General features: G+C 38.6%; 1 protein-coding gene across 1 annotated transcript in view; it reads left to right on the forward strand.

Annotated features, from left to right (window-relative positions):
- Nucleotides 1–350: 350 nt before the first annotated feature.
- Nucleotides 351–22,184, forward strand: part of mcu (mitochondrial calcium uniporter) — a 59,303-nt gene continuing 37,469 nt past the window's right edge. Inside the window, exon 1 of the mRNA XM_086167465.1 lies at nt 351–511. Coding sequence (XP_086023591.1) covers nt 395–511 — 117 coding nt within the window. The 5' untranslated portion in view covers nt 351–394. The remainder of the gene's footprint in view (nt 512–22,184) is intronic.

Consider the following 22,184-nt stretch of genomic DNA (forward strand, 5'->3'; position numbering starts at 1 on the left):
AGTAGAAATGTTTAAAGAACATTCTGGTATGTTTGATAGTGATCAAACAGGAGCTAGGATACTCGCTTTGGCTTTGTGTAGATTATTGGAATCGGGGTACTTTGGGGTACAGTATGTTTAACAATAAACTTAGAGGCCAATATTTGTAATAAGGTATCGCACTCTTAACAAATAAAGTAAGAGAGATACGCATTTCCGATTAATTATGTACTTTTGAGGCGGATCAGCCAGAACTACGAGGGGCTTATGTTAGTGTAGTGGTACCGGACTGGGCATGTGTATGAAACTGTAGTCCAGCCCCGCAAACCCGCCCACCACCCACCCTCCCTCTTCCCTTCGGTGCGTCTCGGTCCGCCCGCAGCAGTCTCCTTCCCGGTGAGGTTTCACTACAGAGATGGCTGCGAAAGTGTGCAGAACGGTACTCCTGTTGTCCCGGAGCAGCGGAGCGGTGGCCGGCAGCCTCCCCGCTTTAGTTGTCTCTTCCCAGCGACACCGTCAGCACATGAGATCGGTAAGTCCTGGGACGTGTGTGTGTGTGTGTGTGTGTGTGCGCGCACAGTGAGAGGCGTAGGACCGGGCAGACTGGACCCCGGAGAAGCGGCAGATGTGGCTAAGGAAGTAATGCTAACTAGCCTCAAGATTTTCCGTACATGTCTTTTCTTGATTTGGGGTTTTTACGTCAAGGTGAGGCACAGGATGAGTCATGATATGTATCCCGAATTCGGGTGTCCGATTAGTTATTTTTTACCACCGCGGGACTCGGAGCTTTGACAGATTCATTGCAGTTTTTATTTTTTCTGAAGCCAATCGACACCCCACTGCCGTTGCCCCGCCGTTGACTGTAACTGGCAGTTGGACCCCACTTCGCTTTCACACAACGGCTCATATGCGTCCTGTCCGTCCTTTAACTTTACTACCATATTTATATCCCATACCAACACCACCTATGTTGTCTGTGTTTCAATCCAAGCACGATCAAGGTGTCGGGATCATTTCTGCAGTATAGACGTTAGGATCGGTTTTCACCGTCGGTGGACATGCGTGCCGTCTCCTTGCTTTGCTGCATTAAGGATGTTTTGTGTGAGCAGATTTTGAGCCTCGGGTCTGGGGAAGATCAACGCTTCCCTACGTCTCCTGGCTACAGTATGCGGTGTGAACCGCAGCGTCTGAGAGGGGATGGTGGTGCAGCAGAAACTCAGAATAATGTATCTGCCCAGAGCTAGAGTGCATGGCTTTAGTTGTGCTCGCGTGTGTGTTAAGGGGGAACACACACACACTCACACACACAAATACACACACACTCACCAGACTTCACAGAAACATGGAAGTCCACAGTGGGATGATGTCACACTCTCCAGCCTGCCTGGTTGTTTCTCCCCTCCCCGCGGGTGTTTCCCCATTCAGCGGGGGGGGGCTGGGTTTTCCTGCAGGCTTATTATGCAGGTCGTTTTACATGGCCGTTGTAGCAATAGCTGAAAGCATAAAACGTCACTCACAATACAGGAAGGTAAATGCCTTTACAAATTGTCACTGCATTGCAATAGTTGCACATCTTGTCCCTTTCCTCTGTGACCCGCTCCCCGTGCCCAAGCCCCGAGCCTTTTCAGCAGCAGGAGACTGTTGAGAGGTGAAGCTCAGGATGGACTTGAATACAAAGGAATGCGGAAGTGCAGCTCAGGAAAAAACGCCCTTTGCTGGTGTGGGGAATATTTTTTTTTCTCCTTTTCACCCTTCTCTATCACTGTCTGTTAACCTTGGGATTTTCTTTTTTCTTTCTCATGTTTATCATTTCTCACCAATCCCTGATACAGTAGAGAAAGCGTACACTCGCCACAGGACCTGTGTGAATATGTCTCTCTTTGAAATGACTGGCCTGGAGGTTATGTTGCGGTCAGGCTCAATAAACTTACTTGGCAGCCCCTAAGAGTTGTTACCCACTGTAAACTATTACAACAGACTGACAGTTTTGTCTTCTCAAAAGTAAGAATGCCTATTATTTTGTAGTGTAAGTTGCGGCCTATGCAAAGACCTTGTGACTCCATCACTTGCAGCCCAGGTACTTTCTGTCAAAGGACTTATACATACAGGATAAAGGTTCTATGGTTTAGATCTTAATAGTTGCTAATATGCATATAATGTATTTGTAAGGGGAGTGCATTTCTCCAAAGACCTTAATACCCCGTTGCGAGCCCAGTGTCCTGCAGTGAACTGCCTTCTTTGATTAATGCCTGTATAGCTGCCGTCCATTCATGATGCAAGTAAGGATGCAAAGCAGACCCTGGGCTCTAGAAGGTTGAATTCCCCTCAACTGTGTCATGGGAGAGCCAGCCTCCTTGTAAAATGCCATTCTCTCAGTAAAATAAATAAAGAACAAATGAAATGTTGTGACATTATTCTGTGTATTGGTCATCAAGATTATTACAGGAAAATTACAATATGCAATATGCTACATTTCCATTTAAGGCTGCATGTGCATTAAATCTGAGCCTTTGGGGGCAGCAGTAGTGGGGGCAAGAGGGTCGAGGCGACAGTGTCTCATAATCCAATCAGTGTAGGAATAAACAAATTTATGGCCACTACCTTCACAAGCTCAGTGCTTAAGTAATCCGGATTAGTGTGATATGAGACTGACTGTCAGCTGGTGGGTGATGTCTACTTGACATGGCTGAGTAAATTGATATACCCGTCTCATCTGGTGATCTGTGGTAAAGCTGCTTTCCAACTTAACGGATGCTCACATTTACACATATAGGTAAGATGGACATATTGTATTGAATCCATGTTTTTTTGACATGACTTGACATGATGAATTGGATGTTACATATGCTGTCAGTTTTGTGGTGTAGAGAAATTTACCGAATTCTTCAGATCAGTTTGGTGATTGACCGTTTTCTGTACAAAAATTGTACAGGGACTAATGTTCTAACCCCAAATGCTGTCTGCGGACTATATGGATTTTTGTCCAGTAATTGTCAAACAATTATGGCTATTAATCCTTCTTTGCAGGCTTTTGTAATGTCTTTGTTAAAAGACACTGGCAAACACCTTTCACTGCACTATCATGTTTTTCTTTAAACCTTAAATATTAACACAATGGTGAGATGCTTAGAGATGTCATTTCTGTTCCACTTTTCTGGCACATCCATGTTAAACTGGTGTAGTTACTGGAATGCTGTGATTATCTTCATAGGGTGCAAACATTGATCCAGGTTGTCCCAACGAAGTCACTGCATCCCTGTTGGGGAAATGAGGTGTGCAAATCAATGTCTCTCAATCAGTCGCTCAGTGATTGTTTGTATTTCATGCAGTTTTCCAGCTATTTAATAATTTTCCCATGACAGATATTACCTGGCCATGGTTGCGGCATGGCATCTTTACCCTTTCAGTACAGCTCTATTTAATCGGAGGATACAGAATTTAAATTGATTTGAAATTTAAATCTGTTCTGTGCTGCTGTTACCGAACAAATCATACTGGACTGTATGAGGTACATAATAATTAATTTAGAAAATATTAAATGGTCTGCTCTTTAAATACTTTATACTTGATACTGGAAAGAGACAGGAAGACCTAGTTACATGTTAGAAACATGTTAGAATTTACAATGCAGAAACACTCTAAACCTTTGGCATAATGTTGAAATCAATCCAGCAGTGTTATACTATATAAATGATGATTGTTGGTAAATTTTGATATGGATAGATAGAGGCTGTATGATGACCTGGTGCTTTCAGTGATTTTCATTCATAAATAACTTGATCAAACCACTTCTGACTGCCCACATCTCATCTATTTGAGATAGTAAGACCCCAGAGCAGTGAGCAGAGAAAGATGAATCCAGTATTACCAGGCAGACTTGTCTCTCCACTCTTCCTCAGTGGGTACCTATCTCAGTTAGCCTAGTTTGTAGCTACAAGTAGACAGCATTTTCTTTAATTGATTAGCCTTTAGGGGGCCAGTCAAATCTAGAATTTCACTGAAGCGATGACCCTGTTTGTGAGATTTTCTTGTTTAGTAGTCTGGACTATCCCTTATTTCATAACCCTATCTGCTTTTATGTGTGTGAATCTCTAGCCCTCATAGTGTGAAAGGTAGACATGATAGTAAACATAGGGGCCTGAGTATGATGGTGATTTGCCAATACTTTCAAATGATATTTACCTAAAAATGTGTCCGTTGCAGATATATTGGATGTCTTTTTGGGTATATGCTTTCAGAAATGCTGTGCTTTATCATTATTTTTTTAGATAGAACTCATAATGCCAAATTTGATGCTTTGGGTAGTTTCTATATAGCTTTGTCTTTGAATTTTTCATGTCTGAAATGCAAAAACACCCAAAATGCATCAAGCTAGATGTTATTGATGGAAGACGGCACCATAAATACAGCAATACAATGCTACATTTATTTTCCCGTCCCTTTAATATATCAATGTAAGCGATTTCTCACCATATTGATTTTATTGATTTTTTTTTCTCATTGTTCAAGTTTGACAGATTTTCCCAACTCAACAAGCAGTCTTTTAATTTAAATAAAGATAATCTTCAAGAACAGAAATGGAAATTCCTGGTGCAGTTCCCGAGCTCCTTTGTTATTGAGCAAGACACTGAATCCCTAACTGTTCCCTGGGTGTTGCCAAGTGGCTTTCCACTGCTCATGGTTCATCCATGATGGGTTAAATGTTCCCCACAAGGGATAAAGTATTCAGAATTATAAAAAAATCCTCCAAAGTACCCATGAGAAGCCCCAGAAATCATTCACCTTTTTTGTGCTCATTTAAACAAGCTTTGAGTAATGAAATATCCTGCTGTAGTTATATGTGATCATTTTGAGGAAGGTACATAACATAGTCCATGTGCACTGAGGAACACAGTGATTGGCAGATTATAGGTTCACATCTTGTAGTTCTCTCATCTTCCCTTTTAAGTATTAAAGAATAAAGGAAAAAACTTGTCTGGAATCTAACCAAATTTTTGGTTGCAGTGCCTTTGCGGAAATTTCTTGACAGAGTATGGGTTTAACATTGTTTTTGTCACAGCATCAAGCATCTAAAAAAGGTTTAATGCTCAAATGTCTTCACTTTTAAGAGTTTCTGTCAACTCAGGTTCAAGATACAGAGTGGTTTTCCTGTTACCTATGCTTTTGTAAGATTCCTGTCCAACGGAAGGAGCATTCATCACTCCAGTTAAGAGTGCCATATTTTTTCAGCAGAACCCATCTTTCAACATTTCTTTCCATTGGTGTTTGTCATCTTCCTGACTTTTACCACTGCAATTATGTTGATGTGTCTGTATGATGCAGAGATTAGATGTTATATTCTTTAACTGATACTATTTTAGAACAAAATAATTACAGAACAACCCAGAATCACACATACTGATGAAGTCAGAGCTGAGAAGAAAAATAGTTTGCTGGCAGTAACATGCTGAAACTCTGCTATGTGACATTGTTTCCTACTATAATTACACAATAATCCACAGACTGTCTAATTGAATCAATAAAACAGCATTAATCATGGATACAAGGATACCATCTTTCTGCAATTAAATAGGGACCAATCTAAAATAGTCTCTTTTAAGTGTATCGCCTACTTTGATGACCAACTAAGCAAATTCCAGGTCACAAATGTTTGTTCACAGATATAGTCAAAAAATAGACCTCTCACAAATCTGAATACTGTTTGTAGAAGTTAAGCTCTTATGACAAAGTAGTACTTGTAAAATTGACAGAATTCATATGTTCTGAGTATACTAGACTATGGCAACATTATCTCCATAATTCTCAGAGCATATCTTAAAATGCTACTCATTCATAAGTTCTAACTGGGATGTGGAGAGCAGTGAAAGCTGAAAAGCTCTTAAGCATCAGAATACCCCCACCCCCCCCACCCCTCCAATATGAACATGCCAGCCCCTTCAGATGCAATTGTGGTTTTTGCCTTCGAGGTCAGACATTTTTTGTATTTATGCCTCCCAACTTCAAATTTTTCCTTATTATGCTAGATATTTAACAGTACTGTCTTTACTACTATAAAGCACTTGGAATTGCTCAAATTTATCAAAGGTGCTATATAAATGAGAGCACCATGCCTTGCCTTTTAACTCCCTTCTCTGCAAACCCATCACGTTTGAGCACCTCCTTAGCACGATACCTTTTCACACACTCACCAGCTGTTTGCCCTGCAGTTGGAATAACTGTCTTGGAAATTAAGTAGGTTCAGTGTTATCTGTGTCATGTAATGGGGAAAATGTTCTGTAGTCATCAAAAGTGACTATTGCATCCCCTCTTTGTCTACCATACAATTGAGTGTCCTTTTTTTTTAACTGAAAAGTTGCACTGACTGTGTGGGCTCCATGCATTTGGCATCTGGCACTCATTATCAAGACAGTGTAGTGCCATCATGGATGAGACTATTTTGTTGACACGCATCCTCATTAGTCCTGTGGAAGGGATTTCACCCTTGAAGTGGTAAATGACTGGTAATTCTCAGCTGTTGGCATGGACTAATTAGCTACTTCCCGCGTTTCTGCGTGGAGCTGTGTTTCTCCAGTCATGTCTGAAAAAGACATTAAGCCAGGCCAGGGTGTGTAATGTGATGAATGGTGGCAGTGCTTGGTTACCCTCTTGCATATCTGGGATATTGGGCTTGCAATGTCCTCTACCAACAAGAGAGGTGAGATTGCTACTCCAACTTGAAGGTCATCTGTATGGATGCCAACATGACAAAATACATTTAAAAGATGCAACACGGTCGTGTCTCAAGATGATGGTGTTCTGTTGCCCATTTTTGCGAGACCCTGAGTTTACAATAAGGTTGGAGGATAAGAGGAGGGGAAAAAAAAAATCACAGTTGGATTTGCTATATCGCCACATGTCAGATATTTTGTGCTATTTACCTAGCTTATGACATATAACATACCATATCTAAATTTATGTAGAATGTTCTGTGATTTTATGTAATTTCATACAAATTTTTCAAGTTTGCTTTGCTTATTTCGAGGTAATACGTGCTCTGTTTTTGCCATTTTTTTGCTAACCTTACAGACCTCCCTTGATTATTTATGTGCAAGTAATTGCTATTTTACATGCAGTTCATTGCTGCTTTTTAGGTACTTTAGGTACTGCTTATTATACAGATACTGTCCTGCTCATCTAGTTGTTTTATACAGATATGCATTTCTTAATATTTTTTTATACAGACCGTACACACACATGCAACAGAAAATGTAATGGCCTGCTTTTGAAAACACACAGCCTATTTTCTGGTTTTTAATTTATATCAATAGTAATTTTTTTTCACATGCTTAGATATGATACAATCATCTGTACTATCAAAGAAGACAGTTTTCTATATATATAGACATACTGCTCATCCCTAGTTGTGACCTGTTTATTTCTGCCGGCATCACAAGGGCCAAATGGTAAAAATATATCTTCCTTGTGCAGGTGATTTTGATTTCATCACAGTAACAAAGGTGTCGCAGTTCTGTCTGTGAAAATCATCTCCACTGAGATTTTGGATTAGAAGGTGTACGCACTTTGTGCTCATGTGCTCCTCTGTTGACTTAAAGTATGTTTCAGTGATTGATGAATCATTTTTTGGTAAGCTGAAAATAACAGGGTGCATTATTAGACAGCAAATTACATAAGTACAACACAGCAACAAAAATTAAGTCAGATCTGCAGCCCATAAAAATAGATTTACCTATTGTTGGAAATGATACAGTATGCTTTTATCTTAACCTGAGTATCTTCAATATTAATGCTTTTTTGCTGCAGAGACTGCTTGTCTGATGAAAGATGAGTAAATGAACGGTTAGTGGTTCTCTATTATCAAGCCAGTTTGAAAACAGATTTCTTTCCCATACCCTTTTTAAACCACCCTGAGCACCCTCTGGTGCACACTGTTCCTTTGGTTCTTCTAAGGATACTTACTGTAGAAGTCATCCATTTTATCAAGAAATGGAAGACATACATTTAAATCTGATGCCAATGTGTCCTGACATGTTTTCTTCCCAAAAAGCTTATATTGATGTATATCTGCTCAGCAGAAATATCAAGATTGTCAAATGTGCTTAGTGAGGCAGGAATAAGCCTCTCCTTCAGGAATTATTGATTGTTTGTACTTGGGCGATTGCTTTGTTTAAATTGACCACTGTCAATGAATGCAAACAACAGAGTCGGAGAAATGCTACCTGTGATAAATGCCAGTAAGTTTTTGTTTTGCCAATAGAAGTATTTCCATTGTTTTATTTTCAGATAAGCCCTTTCTATTTGTATGCATGTCTTCCATTCAATCATCTTTTGAGTTACAGATACTGAAATATAGGTGTATTGAGTCAAGTTTAGAAATGCTTTGTCTCGAATGAAAGTAAAACCAGCTGAGATTGTGTGTAGAGCATTTGATATCATCCCCATAATGGATAATGGAGCTGCATTCCATGAACATTAAATTCTCACTTATCTACATTGTGCTGCTCAATGTAATTGAAAACAATATACTGCAATCTGTTGATATAAAGAAGAAATAATTATATCAGGGCAGAAGGAGGAAGAGAAGGCATCACCAGCTTACTGATAACAGTGCAGAATCTAGCTTCACTGCTGGTAAAGTAGTTCTTAATTGGATATTATAACATGTCTATGAATGTTGTTTTAATAACGGAGTAATGCCTTTAATACTTGTTTGGAGGCATATTGGGTTTCTATGAAAATTTCCCTTCGCCTCGAGCTCTTCTCATTCACAACAACAAAGTGGGCTTACTCATCCCAGTGTTCTAAGCTCGCTGCCAGCAGAACTGCATTTGTGGCCTCCATTTGCTTTGCAATGGAATGACAATCTAGCCTGGGAAGACAGTTGTTAATATGGACACAAAGTAAAATCCTCATAAAGCTATGAAAAAATAGGTCATTGTCTGCTTGGAAAAAAAGAAGAAAAAATTCCATCATTCTTATGAGGCAGGTGAATCTGAGATTCTTGATGAATGCTTAGGCAATAATTTTGTACATTTACATGTATGAAAGCTTTAAAAGGTATTCAGAATCCTAATTTCAGAATTCAGAATCTTGTCCGACCTTTTTCATAGTATATTTTGCGGTAATGGTAAAAATGACAATGACAAATAGGGTGCCCCCAGCTCTAGGCAGATACTCATGTGGTTTAGAAATGTAATTGTTTAAAAATTTGTAACACATGATTGAAGCAATGACCTCAAAATCATTGCAGTCATTTCACAATTTGAATGACAGAACAAGACATTTTTTTTTTGTTTCTCCCAATTTTCAATGATTTGTCAAAGATATATTTTACCATGTATTTTTGAATTTATACAACGATTTTCAGTGTGAAATGGGCACCTATCATATTTACTCCAGCTTCCTAAATTGAACTGAATTACACAGAAATGTAAAAGCTAGAGTATATGTATTGTGATTTCTTCAAATATGCTGTCATTGCCCAAAAAAATTCAACAACAATCTTACAATCTTATTTTTCACCAAATATAAACAAATGTTAAGTTTGTCAAAGCGCTTTTTACAAAAATGAGTAGCAAGATGTTGGTAATATCAAAAGTAAATGTGGAGAATTTGAAACTCTTTACTCTGAACACTATTACACAGCACAGCCCTAGCATTCATGTATACAAGTCACACACAATTGTCAAGGGTCTAAGTAATGCATTTTGGGGATTTCAAGGACACTTTTGTCTTCAATTATGAGCTGGTTCAGGTGTAGTAAAATTCAGTGCTTTCCTTAGACTATTCTGGAAAGGCATATTAAATGTAAAAACAACACTATTATCTCATAAGTGGTAAGGGGACTAACACGTATTATTGTCCTGGTCATTTGAGAATATGGGCCAGTGTCTCCTGCCATAAAGCCAGAAAGACTATCAGGAAGAGAGGATAGATCGGGCTCATGTTCTGGTAGCAGATCTGCTCATGTTTCAGAGCTTATCTGCCTGGTGGAAAATACATGGTGTATTGTTACTATCAAAATAAGGGTGTGGGTGGTCATTGAAGGCATTGTGGCTTGTTGGAGTTTGTTTGAGAATTTATCTCTCCATGGCGGTGTTGCGCGACAGGGTGCCAAGCAGGCTGTTTGTTTGTCATTTGTTTTTAGCATTGGGTCATATTTGGCCTGGGTGGTTAACATACATTAGCTACAGATGCCACAATAGAGCTTGCTTAAACGAGAACACTTGGCATGTATCTCATTAAATAGTACTTTAGTGGAAATTTGTTCTGTACTCTAATGGAATTAGTGCTTCCCCATACCTTAAGGTCTCACAAACACGACAAAAGCAGATCACATAATTTCCAAAACTGCCAGAATGTTTTATTCAAATTTATCTAAGGTGGGAAACTCACTCAACATATTTGTTACAAATGTTTGTTGTTTTGCTTGACTAGAGAAAGTCAGGTGTTTTCATGTGTCAAATCCTTATTTACATTTTTTTTATTTTACCAACAAATAGGGGTTTTACAAGAATCACTTCATTTACTATGGAAAGCCAGTAGTCGAATGAATAGCCTGAAACGGCCATAAATATATGTCACTGAAAGATCTAAAAGTAGCTATTTCCTATTTTCATGTCTACAGACAGATGGACTGACTGAAAATATATTTAGGTTGTGCAGTGAATGTGTGAAACAGAGAGGAGGATTTGTGCGCCCATGTGAAGTCAACAAAAAATACTGTGGTGTTTTATTGAGAAATTCGCTTCCTGTCACTATTACATCCTCTCGATGGTCACCTCTGTAACTCAATAGCATATGAAGCGCCTGCTTTGTTGAAAGAAATTCATTAGAATGAGCTGAGAAGCTCCTGAAAGACTAACACAATATGCCATTTTACTAGCACCTTTCGCAGCATACCAGATAATTTCGTATATATTGCTGCTACCCCGATTCCTCCTATGATTGACTCTCACTTTTTCCAGAGCACTAAAACTTCTATCCTATATTTTTCTGTTTGATTTGCCAATCTTCTATTTTCCAAAACCAGCTGGGGGCCTTTGTCTGAAATGAACCCTCCACTTTGAAAGGTGCTTGTGACAACCTCATTACACATGCCAAAGTCAAGAACAGAGCCCTAACTGAGATTGATCAGCCTCCGAGCACATCCAGAGAGTCAATGAGCCCCAGAAAGGACGACTCAGTTCAGCCCGGCGCCCAGTTTGTTTGCACTGTAATTACCCAGACAATAGTAGTACCATGTTACACACACACAGGGAATTCACCATGGAGAAAACAAAGATGCACACCTGTACATCCAATTATATGGTGTTCAACGATTGGCTGGACCAGTGAAAACACCACAAGAGGCCATTATGAGTTCAATTGTAATGAAGATAATGTTTTTCAATATGTGTAATTTGTTGCATACTAGTTGAACCCCTTCTTGGACTACGCAAATGCTTCTTTTAAATGAATTATGGATCTGATCTTTTGCCTTGCCTCTTTTAATTTACTATATATTAGCACAAGCGGATCAATGACTGGTGAAACATGGGAACAGCTTGACTGTTCCTGGATGATGAGCTGGTTTCTTTGAAGTTGATATGAGAAGAGGGGGATGGTCAAATGTGCATTAGGGTGATACTGTGTGTCAAAGGCTCTTTATTTCTACCTAAGAACTCTGAATCTGCATTCAGGTCCCCCTGTCATTTTAACAGTGCACAGTAGTTTTCCCCTTTTTTGTTTCTTGATTTTGATCGTGTTTAGCAGGTACAGCTGTATTTCTGTTACTATTCATAGACCTGTTTTCACAGTCTAGCTTTACCTTCAATGTCTTTTCATTAAAAAAAAATATCATTTATATTATTATCATAATTCTTTTTAGATTGTACTACTTTTACACTTTAGAGTCTATTTAATTATATGTGTATTTTTAGCTTGTTTGTCTTTGTATGTCTTGCTGCTGCTGCAAAACAATTTCCCAAGCATGAGATCATTAAAGTACATCTCATCTGTCATCTCATCTCATCATCAAGGTGTCGGTAGGTGTCACAGGTTTTACTTCATATCATTACCACGTGGCAAATCTCAAGCACAACTAGGGTAATGCAAAATATCAATATTATATTTTCTATCAGAATATCAAAATAGATAACATCTTCGAGTTTGCATGAAATCATTTCCTAAAATGAACAGACTGACCCTGCTTTTCCTGCTTTTTTATTATCTCAATCCAACAGAACTGACCTGGAGGTATGGGGTCAACACTACTTTACCATCATACCTCCCATCCCCATATTGCACGGGCAGATTTTTTGCTTAGCAGATTATTATATATCTTGCCCTGAAACACTTGACTACGCCATAGACCACTCAGGTGGCTGTTAAAAAAACAATCATGTGTGATGGACACACTTTCTTCTCCTCAAAGGTACCTCCGTGAAGCAGGGCAGCAAGGAATTGCTTATGTAAATTGTGTTGCCACTGTGATTCACTGTTGATGAGGTCTTGGGGTGAGGGTCGGAAGCAAAAGATTTTGAATTTCATATATCAGATGATCAATTCATGAAGGGCTAGTTTATAATCCCATTTCTGTGATAATGGAGATTCACTATGGTTTTCACTGAAAGTTTTAAAACCATAATTATTTTTCTTTGTCAGTGAGTAAGGACCCCCTGTAATTAGGAGCTCAGTATTATGGTATATTAATACTAGTGAATATGTATAATTGTCACAACAGCTAATACTGATTAGTAGGATCAGCAAAATTGTGATGTTTTATTTACTTTGAGCTCAGGCAGCAGTCTTAGTTTGTTAAAAGCACCAATTTAGGAATATTTATTTAATAGGCTGAGGCTGAGGCTGCACTGTATTCTACTCACTGTTCTATTGCAATGTTCACATTTATATATATATATGATTATATTTATAACAATGCTACACAAACATTATGACAATGTTTACACTCTTCTACCAGCACATATCCCAATGCACTGCGGACAGCAAAGTGTGAATTTCACTGTAGAGGGAAACTTGTTTCTACCTTGTACATTTGATAATAAACGCTTTGAATCTTGAATCTTGAAAATGTGCTGTTGATAAAAAGCTCTGGCCCTTTATTGGTTTCAAGACATGTAAACGGGACAATAGGTTTATTTATTGCTTTTTCATTTAGTTCTTGGATCCTTTTCATGAAAGTATTTTCTTTAACTGTCATTGATTTACTCATTTTTCATCTATTCGCAGCCATCAAAAAGCATTGGACAGTGAGTTCTGATCATTCATATATATATATATATATATGTATGTTGGTTAGTCATGACCCTGCCCTCTTTTATTAAAGAGGCAATTGTTAGGTAGCTGTTGTTGGAACATTTGTTCAAAGCCTTTGATTTGAGATGGAGCTTGGTGGTAAAAGACAGGCCGCTAGAAAGGTTGAGATACTAGACATTTTCATTCTCACAATACTGTTACTCATCCTTTTCCAACTACCTACTGTTCTATAAATAGGGTTGAGGAGAGGAGACTTAGTTGGAGAATGTATTTCCATGGAGACTGTGTTCATTGGGATTTTGCTTTGTGATCAGAGAGCATTTGTGTGAGACACAATTTGAAACTAGTATGGGAAGGAGAATTTAAATTTCATATATAGTTGACTAGATAGAATAAGGAGTCTCAAAAGTTAAATGAAAACACATTTTGTCTGCAGATGTCTGAGTCAATAAATACATCCGTATTTTGCCAAGGAAATGACTCAAATTTAGGTCACTGTAAATATTTGTCGCTGATGATGTTCATATGTTGTTCTGAGCACCAAACATGTAAGGGTAAATTTAGCCTCAGTACGCCATCTTATCCACAGCAGAACTCCTGACAGCTACACAGGTTATATAAAGCATGCATTGCCATTGTTTGTGATCCTGCATCTTGCTCTTGAAGGGACACCTGTTCCTGCCCATCATGCTGGGCAGGAACACTTATCCTGGTTTCAGAAACAGTTCTGTTAAATGCAATTCATTCCACCATGTTGCTGCTTATTTGATATGAGTGTGGATGTTGGATTCCCTTGGAAGATAGTTAAGCACTTTAGAAGTAGTGGAGCTCGTGATTCATGCTATTAGAGGCTTTCCCAACCTAGCTCATGGGGAGAACTCTGCAGAAATTCCAAAGTGGAGATGAGCTGTATAAGCAAGGCACAGACATGGAGAGAAAGACAGGGTGCATGGAGAGGTGAGGGGAGGAGAAGGGTGATAAGGCAATTTATTTAATTTTAACATTTTTTTGTCAAAGAAATAGCAACACATGTTCTCGGTTTTCAGCCTTAGGCAGTGGTTTTAATGTGATGAGCTGTTTTGTAAGGACAATTGCCTTAAACACACAAGATGTTTTTTCTTGCTAAAAATCAAGGTTACAAACCATGTGACTGACAGATTTTGATATGAAGGGAAGAAAAGGTTCATAGAGCTTTAAAAAAAGACCTTCGTTTACTGCTGTTGTCTGGGCAACTTTTTGCTCAGATATTTTGCTCTTTCCAGTAGAAAACTGAGGGTTTTCATTTAGTTTTCTGCAGCCATCAGCTTTGTTTTTAATATGTTATTCATCACTTCCAGCAGGATTAAACATTTCTCTATTCAACCATGTCCAGAATAGAAAGGTACCTAAGAACTTCTGTTAGGCCTTTTGCTCAACACATTTGGCTTTTCTCTCCCTTACATCTAAGAGTTTTTTGATTTCAATTCCTCAGTAATTAAATTTCTTCATGTGATATATTGCCATGTGTGAATTCATTTATACTGAAGACAGCATAGTAGAGAATGTATATATTGATCGAAAAGCCTCGTCAAAATCTTTTCATGGCAACTGGACCTGATTTTCTTCCCTTGAGAATGTTTCAACTCCCATTGGAGAGTCTTCTGAGGTTTTTCCCCAAACAACCAAATCCCATGATGCCTGGAAAATTATTGTTCCTAAGCACATCTCTCCTGCGCCATAGTAGTACAGTGGGGCAAAAAAGTATTTAGTCAGTCCCCAATTGTGCAAGTTCTCCCACTTAAAAAGACGAGAGGCGTGTAATTTTCATCATAGGTACACTTCAATTATGAGAGACAAAATGAGAAAAAAAAAATCAGAAAATCATATTTTCTGATTTTTAGAGAATTTTTTTGCAAATTATGGTGGAAAATAAGTATTTGGTCAAGAACAAAAGTTCATCAAAATACTTTATATACCCTTTGTTGGAAATGACAGAGTTCAAACGTTTGTTTGTGTTCACAGGTTTTCACACATTGTTGCTGGTATTTTGGCCAATTCCTCCATGCAGATCTCCTTTAGACCAGTGATGATTCGGGGCTGTCGCTGGGCAACACGGATTTTCAACTCCCTCCAAAGATTTTCTATGGGGTTGAGATCTGGAGACTGGCTAGGCCACTCCTGGACCTTGAAATGCTTCTTACAAAGCCCCTCCTTCGTTGCCCAAGCGGTGTGTCTGGGATCATTGTCATGCTGAAAGATCCAGCCACGTTCCATCTTCAACGTCCTTGACGGTGGAAGGAGGTTTTCATTCAAAATACATGGACACATTCATTCTTTCCTTTACACAGATCGGTCGTCCTGGTCCTTTTGCAGAAAAACTGCCCTTAAGCATGATGTTTCCACTCCTATGCTTTATAGGAGGTATGGTGTTATTTGTATGCAATTCAGCATTCTTTCTCCTCCAAACACAACAAGTTGAGTTTTTACCAAAAAGTTCTATTTTGGTTTCATCACACCATAGGACATTCTTCCAATCCTCTTTATCCAAATGCTCTCTAGCAAACTTCAGACAAGCCTGAATATGTGCTGGCTTAAGCAAGGGGACACGTCTGGCACTGCAGGATATGAGTCCCTGGAGGCGTAGTGTGTTACTGATTGTAGGCTTTGTTACTTGGGTCCCAGCTTGGGTCCCAGCTCTATGCAGGTCATTCACCAGGTCCCCCCTATGTGGCTCTGTGATTTTTGTACACGGCTCTTGTGATTATTTTGACCCCAGGGTTGAGATCTTGCATGGATGGAGATTATCAGTGGTCTTGTATGTCTTCCATTCTAATAATTGCTCCCACAGTTGATTTCTTCATATCAAGCTGCTTACCTATTGCAGATTCAGTCTTCCCAGCCTGGTGCAGGTCTACAATTTTGTTTCTAGTGTCCTTTGACAGCACTTTGGCCTTGGCCATAGTGGAGTTTGGACTGTGACTGTTTGAGGTTGTGGACAGGTGTCTTTTATACTGATAACCAGTTCAAACAGTTGGCAATAATATAGGTAATGTGTGGAAGACAGAGGAGTTTCTCAAAGATGAAGTTACGGATCTGCGAGAGCCAGAAATCTTGCTTGTTTGTTGGTGACCAAATACTTATTTTACCGAGGAATTTACCAATTAACTCATTCAAAATCAGACAATGTGATTTTTCCTGTCTCTCATCATTGAAGTGTACCTGTGATAAATGTTACAGACCTCTCTCATCTTTTGAAGTGGGAGAAGTTGCACAATTGGTGGCTGGCTAAGTAATTTTTTGCCCCATTGTATGTAGTTCGATATTTTCTCTTCATCAAAGAACTGAACTGCTGCTACTGGAATTTGGACATTGTGCCTAGAGATATCATGACTTCTATTATGCTCCAGTAAAATGTGCAGACCTTAAAAAACAATTATTATATTAATGATTCCATGATAAAATGTAGGGGTCCCCCAACCCCCGATCCTCGGACCAGTACCACGGATCATTCGGTACTGGTCTGCAAAGAAAATCTTTCCAGGCACAAATGATAGTTTTTTCATTCGACCTTCCGGATCTTATTTTGAAATACAACTATTTCCACCCTTACCTTACTGCTGCACTTAACGGCAGTGTCACTATCCCCCACCGCCCCCAGATAGGACTGTCTAGTAACATGGGAAACAAGCCCAGGGCTCCTGCTGACTCTACATTGTGGTGAATTGATATCAAAGTGCAAGATTATTGTAATTGCTTAATATAAAGTATAATTTTTGTATTCAGATTAAATACTGTGAACTGACAAAAGGCTAGGTATTATTTTAACCCCTGCGCCCCCAACTGGTCCGCGGAAACATTTAAAACTGGTTCCTGATACAAAATGGTTGGGGACTGCTGATATAATGAAAGCAGAGTCTTGTCTATCATGGGCCATGAAATACCAAACTGTTTTTCAAGGCCATGTGGGGTTTATCTTTTCTATTGTCCTGAATGCTTACATGTTTGCTCCTCTTTCAAGAGGCCTTTCATATATTTGAAGTCTCATTTGTTGATTAAACACATAATTGCATTTCCATTTAACCAGCCCTTTCCCCTTTTAGTTTCTTTTTCATTGGATAACATGCTGTTGTCCACCGAGGAAAACTGAGCAGTGTTTTAGTAATTGCTTATATTTACACTCTATTGCCTTCAGTGCTGCAAGATTTCAAAATTAGGGGAAAATGTTTCTTTATTTTTGCATATATCCTAACTTGTTTCTGTTTTGTAGAGCTGTGAGGAATATTTCTTCTCTAACAGCCATGATTGGTCAATATGGCTATGTATTATATGGTAGCCAGGCCTAGTGTTCATGAAAGACTAAAGACTGGCTCATGAAAATAAGATTGAAGTGCTTAACAAGAATAACAGAGCAGGCGAGGCAAGTTATGTTGCCGTGAGCTGCAAAGTTGCAATCCCATTGACTCAGGATGACTCGGGTCAATAGAGACTCTGACTGATGGTTGTGTTCTCTGAGTTAGACTCTTGCAAACTGTACAGACACTATGCAGAGACAATTATATTGACTAGTTCCTCTTCTGAGGTCCACAAATATACAAATAGCTTTTATAGATGACTGTCGATTAAACAACATTTTAAATGGTAATCCGCCTGTTCTTTGTGTGTCATATTTTTTTAATACAGCTTTTGGCTGTATTACTGACAATAATGCCTAATTATGTAAGCATAGAATGTTTGTATTGACTCCTGCATTGGGGAGATTTTCAGTTCCAAATTTTCAATTAAACTTGGCTGCTCATTTTTCATTGTGCCAGTATTTGGTACTTGAGATATGTAGTTTTCTGTGATGCTGAGATTGAGTGCTTTGTAAAGATTACACACAGCAGACGGCCTAGATACATAAAGCACACAGACAGACAGAATTTTCTTGTGCACAGTACTCCTTCTCCTCTGTGATAATCCAGCTCTCTGTTATGTGCCTGCGCTTTCTCCCCCTCTCGCCCACGCTTCTACTCTGTACTGCGTATCATCAGCTCTATCTCAGCGGCTTGCAGGATGCCTTTGTGTCTTTCATATGACTTAAAACTTGCACATTGCAATTTGTCCAACCTTGCAGTTGTCCGCTGTACCCATGAGCTGACCCTAACATTGCTGCTGCAACCACTCTTTAAATCCCACAGTGGCTTTTCTTAATTTGTACTCCGTTAATTCACAGGTTCTTTAAAATTGTGTTGAAGAGCATGGACTTTAAATGTGTAATAAACTCTGTTCTGACATTTTCAGGCCATGCAAGGTTTCCTATAATGTTAGTGATTGTTCTGTTACTGCCCTTATACTTCTTTTGTGGTGATGAGAGGTGGGGGGTACGCCTGGGGCAATAAATCAGCAGAACATTTTGTGGCTGATGTAGCGCTGTTATGCTTGTTTTTGTGAAGAATTCTGTAGCCCTTCGGTAATCCCATTATGCTCAATAGTTTCCTCAACTGTCTTTCTTTTTTTTTTTCTTTTCCCCACCTACTTCTTGAGACACCAGGGGATGAAGCTTCTTTGTTACTGTATCTATTATGTACTTTTTCAAAATATTTTTAAACATATGTAACATGTTATTGAGAAACCCAACTGAGGTTAAAGAACTGAAGGCAAAACTAAACTTTTGTTGCACCCTCTACTGCAGGTGACCAAATGATGCATTGACTTCACAACCAGTTGAACAACTCCTCAGCAATAAAAGTCAGCAATAAAAAAATGTAAAAAATCCGTGCACAGATTTTCTTTTAATTTGAGACATATTCAAATTGATATGTGACATATGATTCCATTTGATGTTTTTCACAACTTTAATTTTCCTTCACACTAGTTTTTGCTCCTTAGGTCCTTTCTTTGGATGTCTGCTTGTCATTAGCAACATCCAGGGGACCCCTTCTAACTGGACTTCTCTTTGGCAAATGGTCTTTCAACTGCCCTCTACCTCTCTTTACTCTGCATGTACAGCAGCCTCTGGGTATTGGAGTATGCTTAATGTGTTGGAAATTTAATTTATCTCCCCACTTCTCCTCGTATCTCACTGTCTTCATTGTTCCTCTGTGACCAGTGATTGCCTACAGCTTTCTGTCTTTCTCCTCTTACTTCCTCAATATCTTCCCCCATCTCCCTGTGTCTGAATGCCCTTCTTCTTCCAGTGACAGAGTAGCAGGGAGGGTAAATGAACGTAGCGAGAAGAGTAACAGAGAAAACAATATAAGTTACTTGGGAAGTATTGTAAGGGGAGAAACTGAGCCTGTGATAATAATTGTAAATTTTAGTGCTGAGTGACTTCTGTAGGACATGCTGACATCAGGAAACCCCCTCAACCAAAAAAAAAGAGACATGCAATTACAAGAATCTTATATTCAAATAGTGATAGCTTGCACCCTCAAAACATATGAGAGATGTAATGGTGATAAAAAGACCTCCATGATGCATTCTGACATCTGTATGAGCTAATATCCATTTGCTATCTGATGTGGTGGTTTATCCCTTTTGGATCCCTACATTGGGGAAAATGAAATAGATTAGAGTCCTATTAATTTTTCTGCATCTGCCAAGAGCTTCTCCTTCCACAGGGGTAACAGGGATCCTCTGTTGGTTAAAAACTCTCTGGCACCATATTCTTGGTGTGTCCTTTCTGTCATTGTAGCTCTGTACCTGAGGTCTGTACCTCAGGTATTTGTGGATTACCATTAGCTTGATCCTAGATCAGGCAAACCTGAGGTCCCAGGCTTTACATCAATGTATGCGTTGTTTTTTTTGAATTAATTTCTTGAATTAATTTTGCGTAATAACTTACATCTATATCTGTAAGTACTGCTTGCATAAAAACTGCTGTATATCAAGATTTTTAAATGACATATATATATATATATATATATATATATATATATATATATATATATATATATATATATATTTTTTTTTTTTGTCAGTTTTCTTCCCTGTTGACTTGTAAGGGATATAGACAGCTTACTGCATTCTTCAAAGAATTTATCAATTTATTATTGTTATTATTATTATTATCATTCATTTTAAATTACCAACATTGTATAAATACTTCTAAAAATACGGTTTATTATATCTTCATCGAGCTTTCCTATGTAGAGCAGTCATAGAGGCTTACTTCACTAAGCGTAACTATCAAATCATCTGAGATGTCTTGCATGAAGAGACATCTTTCTCTGCTGACATGCAATTTCCAGTAATTAAAGATTGTGACAGCTATGTTGGTTAAGGCATTGGGAATGTGCAAGGGAGCCAGAATGCTGGTCTATGGCCTTGGCCATGAGTCTTTGAAATCCTCTGTGTGTTGCTGTGTATCAGGTGACATCCCAGTAACATTGGGCTCAACAGTATGGGAAAGATTGATGTTATTGGAGATATCAGCGAGGATGGCTAGCAGTTGAGCAGTTTTGATTTAAACAGCCGAGAGAGCTACTGAGTGTGGGAACTCATAAAATGTGATTTATTTATTTTCCTTAGATACCATTTTCCCTCTTCCTATTTTTTGGATATATAGTTGTATTATGCTGATGCAGAAAAGACTGTTCATTCACTTTCCTAAATGTTAGTAATAACACAAGTTAAATGAACTCTCAGGATTTGAGAGGCATAATATCTTTTAGTGTTAGACCATCATTAATGCTCATCACAATGTCAAATGTATCATAATGACAGTGGTCAATAGTTTTGTCAACTACATCTCAGATTTTTTTAATATTGCATTCCAATGAAGCTTGCTTCCATACGGATGTCAAAACCTGTGACATGCATGTCTGTCTGACAAGTTTCCCTTTGCTTGTGATGTTTGAAGGGGAAGAGTAAGCAATAAGCTCACTTTTTCTCAATGTTACTGATGTGGAAGGTTTTTTTTATTTGAAGCTTTTTGCCTCTGTCAATGCTATGCCATTTTCTGCTTTTTAGGAAATGAAATTACAGTAAATTTCCATTTATGGAATTCATGGAATAAATGCATAAACAGCTTACATTAGTTGATACACAAGCACGCTCAATTCCCTGGCATTCTGCAAATTAATTTTCCAAATTTTTGCAAATTTGATTAAACTTCAATTGATTGCATACTTCTCCTGCTGACTATGCATTTTTAAGCTATTTGCATTTTTTCATACCTTCACATTCCATTTGTCAGTTGTTTTCTTCCCCCTTAAACCTTCGTTTTTGTGAGTTCTCACACCTTTTGTTCCCTTGCTGAAACAAGCAAAATGTTATTAAATGTTATTTTGCTGCGTATCTGTTTTGGGACAGGCTATAAAAATTGCACCACTTAACTGATTACCTTTTTCAGTCCTGCGGCCATCTACTCAAGTCAGAATTTATGCTATAAAAATATCATTCTTTCATTCATTCTGGGCATGAGACACGAAGACAAAATGCTGTGACTTAGTCCCACATCATGACTTTGCATTTTGCTTCTTCTACTTATCACTGGACTTGGACTCTTAAAAGCAGGAAGTAAAACTGCATCCTCCTCAGCTTTTGCTTCTTATGTTTGATAAACAAAGAAGATCACTCTGTTGGGACATAACCCACTGGGGCCTTTTGTATCAGGCAAAGGAGACAATGTGGTCAAGTTTGCATTCAACTTAAATCCCTTTTGGGTTTGTTGTAGTACTTTAGGTATCAAGAGAGAACAGCTGTTGTCTTCTGTGACTGTCTAATCAACAGAAATAGATGGGGCTGCCCCTTGTGGGTATAAAGGTCTGTTGTTGCACATAGGTCACAGCTAATGCTTTCAACGCACCTTATCTATATTAAGGCAGAGTTGTTTTTGTTCACATTGATATTATGTATGCATGAAGCATTGTGGGCTGAAATGCCTCAGAGAGGGCCGGACAAAGAAAAGCTCCAAGCCCTAAATATCCTTGGTCATTGTAAAATTTCCTGCAAAGGGATCTGAATCCAGCTTTTATTTCAGTGATTTTTCC

Source organism: Fistularia commersonii, chromosome 2 (genome assembly GCF_037954325.1).
Source record: "Fistularia commersonii isolate RoL2024-O1a breed Wild chromosome 2, RoL_Fcom_v1.0, whole genome shotgun sequence".
Lineage (NCBI taxonomy): Eukaryota > Metazoa > Chordata > Actinopteri > Syngnathiformes > Fistulariidae > Fistularia > Fistularia commersonii.